Source organism: Alligator sinensis, unplaced genomic scaffold (assembly GCF_000455745.1).
Source record: "Alligator sinensis unplaced genomic scaffold, ASM45574v1 scaffold616_1, whole genome shotgun sequence".
Lineage (NCBI taxonomy): Eukaryota > Metazoa > Chordata > Crocodylia > Alligatoridae > Alligator > Alligator sinensis.
Window position 1 is genome coordinate 145,144 of NW_005843002.1, and position 7,138 is coordinate 152,281.

Consider the following 7,138-nt stretch of genomic DNA (forward strand, 5'->3'; position numbering starts at 1 on the left):
ACCCTCTAGCCAATTCGCCACCCACCAGACTGTGTAGTCATCCAAGTCACAGCCTCTTAACTTGTTCACCAGGATGGTGTGGGATACCATATCGAAGGCCTTCCTGAAGTCTGAGTATATGACGTCAACCCCTACTCCTGTGTCCAGGCGTTTTGTAACCTGGTCATAAAAAGAGACTAGATTAGTCAGGCATGATCTACCTGCTACGAACCCGTGCTGGTTTCGCCTCAGCATAGTTTTTCCTTCCAGGCTCTCGCAAATGTGAGCCTTGATAATTTTTTCAAAGACTTTGCCAAGGATGGAGGTGAGACTGACTGGCCTATATTTGCCTGGGTCCTTCTTCCTCCCCTTCTTGAAAATGGGGACCACATTGGCCATTTTCCAGTCTTCTGGAACCTGGCCTGTGCGCCACGAGTGTTCAAATATTCCTGCCAGTGGCTCAGCCAGTGCCTTCAGTACCCTCGGATGGAGCTCATCTGGGCCTGCCGACTTAAACGCATCCAGTTCCTCCAAGTGACTCTACACCATCTCAGGGTCTACGCTTGGTAGTCTGGTGCCCTGCTGCTGCCTCTCTACAATCCCAGTGAGAGACTCGTCTTGCCCCTCACTTAGGAACACTGAGGCAAAGAATTCATTGAGGAGTTCAGCCTTGTCCCCCCCTGTCCGTCACCAATTGCTTCTGCCCATTTAGTAGGGGTCCTATTCCACCCTGGGCCTTCCTTTTACTCCCTATATAGCTGAAAAACAATTTCTTGTTGTCCTTAACTTGGGATGCCACCCTCAGCTCCATGGTAGGTTTGGCCCATCTAACTACCTCCTTACAAGCGCCAGCAGAGGAGGTATACATAGGGATGCAGTACAGTGTCTTTCTGTCTCAAAGAGACTTCAGCCATTTGAAACAGTGGAGGTTCTTTTGTTCATTGCCAGGTGAACATTTATGAAAGGGCTTGTGTGTGTAGTGTTAATACTTCATGAAGTAGAGGACCATGGTATACACCCATGTACCAGGATATTGTCAACTCTAAAGTAAATAACTGGGTAGTAATTTTTTTGCAGCTGGTCTGAAAAAATCATAGTATCTGTGTATTAGGTCTATGCGAAGCTTCAGTCCCTGATTCAGTTCAGCGGAGATTCAGTCCAAATTCAGTGGCTGAATCGCCAAATCTGAATCGAATCAGAGGGCCCTTTAATCTCTCCAAATCAATTCGGAGAGATTCGGCGATTCGGACATAGACGCAGCTTTGAATGTTTTTTTCTACGTACCTCTAGGTAGCAGGCAGCTCGTGAATGCTGCAACGCTGGGGCGCAGGAAGCATCCCACAGGATCGCGGGGGACTCCCCAGCACACTTGGCAGCAGACCCACCCCCAGTCCACTTCCATGTCTGCCAAGGAGCATGTGGGGGTGGGGGCCCTTCACCCCCCGGCTCAGCAGCTGGTGACTCTTGGGTCTGGGTGGGCACCTGGGGTCCCCCTGTGGCCAGTCACTGAGCCAGGGACATGTGGGGGGGGTGGGGAAGGGGCCCTGCGAGCTCCTCAATGGACCCAGAAATAGACTGAAAGTACTTCCAGTCCACTTTTGAGTTCACTGCTGAGCACGTGAGGGACCCCCCGCACTCTTCTGTGGGATGCTCCCATCCACCCCAGCATCACAGTGTTCATGAGCCATGCTGGTACCTCGAGGTATGCAGAAAAAACTTTTAAAGCTGTGTCTATGTCTGAATCATTGATTCTCTGAATCGGCATCGAATCTTCAGATTCGGATTTGGCTGAATTGAATCAGGGACAGTGATCCAAATCAACTAATCGAATCACTGTCCCCGATTCGGCCCGAATCTGAATCGAATAGGGCCCACTTCTCACACCCCTACTGCACATGGTACGATGTAAGTCTAGTGCAACCCATTCACTTGACAGGCAATTCAGTGGTGACTAATTTCTAGTAGAGCTTGGAATGGTTTAGTGTTGAACCCTGATTTTAAATACTCTCAATAAAAGTAAAAGGCTAAACTTCCCAAAAAAGGATTTCAACTGACAAGTTAATGAGCCACATGGAAACAACAAAGACACACAACATCTCTGAATAAGTCTGCCATAGCAGATAAAGCACTACGGGAACAGGGAAACAACTTGACGTAGATCAGTAAATGCAGTCATGTAACATTGAAAAAACCCTTCCTCAAGGTACTGTTGTACTTTTCTAATGATGCACTGAAATGAATCTTCTAATGAGGCATGGGCCAACTTGCAGAACCTTCGGGATATACCTCTGGGACAGCCTTTTGTATGCAGCTCATTGCACTGACTAATGGAAAGTTAATTCTGCTTGACTTAGTGTGAATACAGCTTCTTTTCTGTAGCCCATACACAGTTTGATTGGCATCCTTAGTGAGAATTGTACCTTTTTATTTTTTAAGTTACTCAACATGGGGGAGAGGGAAAGATGCAGGAAGCCCAGTTTTTATTAGCTTCCTCCAAATATAAATCAGAAGGTTGAAGGTACTGCCGTAGGACCAGTTCTTGGCAATTTCACTTTTATTCTAGCCAGTACCTTCAGCCTGTTCTCCTTGAAAGTTGATGCTTTTTTACCTGAATTTCACAATCTCTTAGAGTAGTGTGCCTTCTAAAACAATTTCTCCTTTAGTGTTATTGTTAGATGCTAGTCTTAATGAAGATATTGTTTTATTATTTTTCACTTCAATGAAATACATGAGTGATTTGAACATTTTAAAATTACTTAATACAGATAGGAGACAATTTAATTTTGCTTGATCGAGAAATTTGTGCGCCTTATTTTCGAGAGATTGCTTGGTTGATTGGATAAAATCGTCTTAGTTGAAATCACTGTTATGTATATTAAAATGTTGGAAAAATAGTCCCAAATTGGCTAATAAAAATACAATAAAATATGAATATTTTTTAAAAGTGTAACTCCATAGAAAAATTGGGAGGGGAAACTGCTTATTGAGTTGTGGTTAAGTACATGGGTGACTGGTGCCTCCTGAGTCTGGAGGGCACCTGCAGATGGCAGCGTCTGCGGGTGCGGAGCTGGCGAGCACCTGCAGATGCTGCTAGTGGCAGGGGCGGCCCTGTCAGGGGGGGCACATGTTTTCCCCCCGCCCCTTCCATCCGTGTCACCCATACCAGTCACCTATGGTTAAGTATATAATTACCATGCATCAAGTAACGCTTAATTTTCCCTAGGTCTCAGTCTCTGATATTTCCATATTTGTTAAATGTCAGACTTGTGTAACTGTTTTAGAGATGGAAGAACAACAATCTACGCCAGTAATGATTAAAATTTGACTGATGTGACTGTCTTGATTAACATGAGACTTCAGTCCTTTTATTTATGAAATCAGTACATCATGAGTGGACAGTGTTTCAAGGTTCTCCATGTTTTTCCATAGTTGTATTCCAGAATCTGGTGTGATCAATGGTACTCCTGGTAGGGAAATTTTAAATGTAATTTTGAAGGCCAAGATGTCTTCTGGTCAGATACTGCTATTTAGAGTGATAGCTGTAGTGACATTTGACATTTACCTCCATCAACATGGCTGCTTTAGTCCAATATGCTAATTCATTTTTTATCAGATACTTTGGTTTAGTGAAAGCAACCCAGTTCTGAAATTTTTTAGGGTGGAAACAGAAGTCATCTTTGTACTGCCATAAAAATGTTTCTGGCAGCACAAAGACCAGACAAAAAGACATCCATGTCCTTTGCTGCACCACAAATTCCAAAAATCTGTGGCCATGATGCAAGTGATACAAGGTGCTGCTATTTTGTGGCAGACATCTGTTTGCTTTAAGGGTAATTACTCTAAGGGCTTCAGGAGCTTGATTTTGCACACCCAGGAATGCTACTCCTGGGGCACACAGCATTAGGCCTCTGAAGCCTTGGGAGTGCCTACCTGTGTTCCCCTGTTTCTGGAGGTGTTTCCAGAGCAGCAGGGGCCTGACCTTGTGGGACAATGGGCAGTGTCTATTTTGCTCAGTGTAGCAGATCTTCTGTGTTGGGATACATTCCAGCACAGGTGATCTGCTTTATTCGGTGACATATGTTTGCCCTTAGTACATGGCTCCAGTTCTGGCTTTTGCCATTGATTCACTGGGTAGTCATAGGCAAGTTGCTCAAACCGCTTCTGCATCATCTCTGTAAAGCGAAGATAGGTAAACGTCTTGCAGGGCTGGTTTTTCTCATCTCTGTATTACCCAAATGATATCAAGTGTGTTGTTTCTCTGTTGCAGAACCATTGCTGTGGTGCTCAGGGTCCAGAAGATTGGGATCTTAACATATACTTCAACTGCAGCAGTGAAAGCAAAAGTCGTGAGAAATGTGGGGTTCCCTTTTCCTGCTGTGTACCTGATCCTGCTGTGAGTTGTTTCCTGGTTTTGTATTTCTGTATTATTACTGGAGAATTTTGAAGGGAAGTGCTTCCTGAATGGATATAATGCCCAGGGCTTAAAAGGATGTTTAAATATTTCAGCATGTGCTATTTCTGCTCTGCCCTTGCTGAAGATCCTCTTACTTTGCACTTCTGTTGCAGACCCAAAGGGACCTTGTATCCTGCTGCTGAAATGTTATAGAGTCAGAGCAGAGAAACTATTTTAATATTGCTTAAGCCTGTGGTGTACAGCTGTAGGTATTGTTTCAAAGAAACAGTGGATTTTTAATGAGTTCCTGGTCTTTTGTTCCCACAGTGAGGGAAGACTTGGGAGTTCTCAATGCTCAGTCCCTTGGGAAAGGTAATCATCTTAGAACAGCTCTAGACTCACCCATATGGTAGATGAGACAGCAGTTATTGTTTCCTTCTGGTTCTCTGAAGCAATAAATTACTAAATGCATATTAATGTAACGCATTTGAGTAGTCCCATTATCTTCAGTGGGACTTGTGTGTGCTTGGACACCCACAGATCAGGTGCGGGGGCACGTGATTTCTGAGGGTGACATTCTAAACCCAGTGTTAAATATCTAGGCTGTCTGTACAGTGCATGGGAAGAGTGGCTTTACAGGATGATCCAAAAACAGTACATGCTGAGCAGAAAGCTACCTAGAGCTGGCCAATAGGAAACACCAAGCACAGTAGTGTTTCAGAAATGCTGCTCTCTCTGGAGCTTAGGTGCCTGATTCCGGGGTTGCAGGAAAGCACTTGGTTCAGTCACTGATTCCATGATTATTTCTTCCTTTTTAACTATTTCTTGCTCAATAACTGTTTAATAGCCTGAGACTGGAACCCAGGACTCCCCTTTCTTAGCTGAGCGTCCAGCTAGTTACCACGTAGTCTAGGCTCCTTCTCATGTACACAGAAGGAAAGAGCATAAATCATAGAAAATGAGGGTTGGGAGGGACCTCAGGAGGTCATATAGTCCAAACCCTGATCAAAGCAGGCCCATCCCCAACTAGATCATCCTAGCCAAGGCTTTGTCTAGCCAGGTCTTAAAAACCTCCAAGGGTGGAGATTCCACATCTTCTCTGGGTAACCTGTTCCAATGCTTTGCTACCCTCTTAGTTTTTCGTCATATTTAACCTAAACTTCCCTTGCCGTAATTGCTCCTTGCTTTATCTGTGGCCCATGAGAACAGCCTACCGTCATCCTTTCTGGACCGCCCCCCCCCTTCTGGTAGTTGAAGGTTGCTATTAAATTCCCCCCTCGGTCTTTTCTTCTCCAGACTAAATATACCTAGTTTGCCCAGCCTCTCAGAAGTCATGTGCCCTGGCCCCCTAACCAGTTTTGTTGCTCTCTGCTGGACTTTCTCCAATTTGTCTACACCAGTGGTCACCAACCAGCGGATCTCGATCCACCAGTAGATTTTGGAGCCTCTTGGAGTTGATCCAAGGCTGGGGTGAGGGGCTGAGTTCCCGTGTGCATGCATGCGCGCACACCAGCCCAGCAGGTCAGTCCGTGGGGTAGGGAAGGGGTGGGATCGAGGCCCCCACAGTGAGGGACAGTGCCGCAGAGGCAGGAACAGGGGTAAGTTCGGTGGGGCCCCAGCTAGGAGCGAATCTACCTGCTGGGGAGGTGCACCCCCAAATAATTTTTTCTCCCTCTGCCTCGATCTTCCCCCCACACCTTCCCTTCCCACAAACGTAACTGCTGGATGGGGGTGGCGGTGGCGGTGGTGCATGGTAGATCTTAAGTTGCTTTTAAATGCCAAAGGTGATCTCCTACTTAAAAAGGTTGGAGACTATTGGTCTATACCTTTTCTGTAGTGGAGGGTCCAAAACTGGACGCAGCACTCCAGATGTGGCCTCACCAGTGCCAAACAGAAGGGAAGAATCACTTTCTTTGATCTGCTGGCAGTACACCTACTGATGTAACCCAGTATGCCGTTAGCTTTCTTCATAACAAGGGTACACTGTTGGCTCATATTCACCTTATTGTCAACTGTAACCCCCAGGTCTTTTTCTCCTGACATGCTGCTTATCTAGGCAGCCCCCAGCCTGTACCATTGCATGGAATTGTTCCATCGTTGACTTTGAAAGTCTCTTTATAGAGCCTCATGAGATTTGATTTTGATCCAATCCTCCAGTTTGTTGAGGTCTCTCTGAATTCTACTCCTCCTGACTTCATGTCGTCTGCAAACTTAGTGAGAGTGCACTCCTTCCAGGTCACTGATGAAGATATTGAACAAAACCAGCTCCAGGACTGACCCCTGGGAAACTCCACTTGATACCGGCTGCCAAATAGATATTGAGCTATTGATTAGTCAGTGCGACTGTAGAGCTGCAGGCCATTATCTTTGAAAACTCGTGGCAATTCAGAGGGGTCCTCGATGACCGGAAAAGGGCAAATACAGTGCCCATCTTCAAGAGGAAGATCTGGGGAACTACTCGCCCTTCAAGCCTGACCATCCAGCCAGTTTTCTGTCCACCTTACAGTCCATTCATCCAACTCAGACTTCCTTAGGTTACTTGCAATAATATTGTAGGAGACTGTATCAAACTTTGCTAAAGTCAAGGTATTTCACGTCCAGTGTTCTCCCTGCATCCACAGAGACAATTATCGTTATCTCATCACTAGCCAATTGCCTGACAAGAATAACCCTGTTCCCCCTGGCAGTTTGGGTTTGGGGCCACCCCTCCCTTGCACCACTGCCTCCTCCCCTCGCACTCCGCCACCAGGTCAGGCCTGCCCCCCC

At 46.0% G+C, this 7,138-nt stretch overlaps 1 protein-coding gene across 5 annotated transcripts in view; it reads left to right on the forward strand.

The window, feature by feature from the left end:
• TSPAN14 (tetraspanin 14) overlaps positions 1-7,138 on the forward strand; it is an 82,235-nt gene that overhangs the window by 60,433 nt on the left and 14,664 nt on the right. For all 5 annotated transcript variants that reach the window (XM_025193042.1, XM_014526284.2, XM_006036697.3 and 2 more), the window contains one exon: positions 4,247-4,372. In XM_025193042.1, coding sequence (XP_025048827.1) covers positions 4,247-4,372 — 126 coding nt within the window. The remainder of the gene's footprint in view (positions 1-4,246; positions 4,373-7,138) is intronic.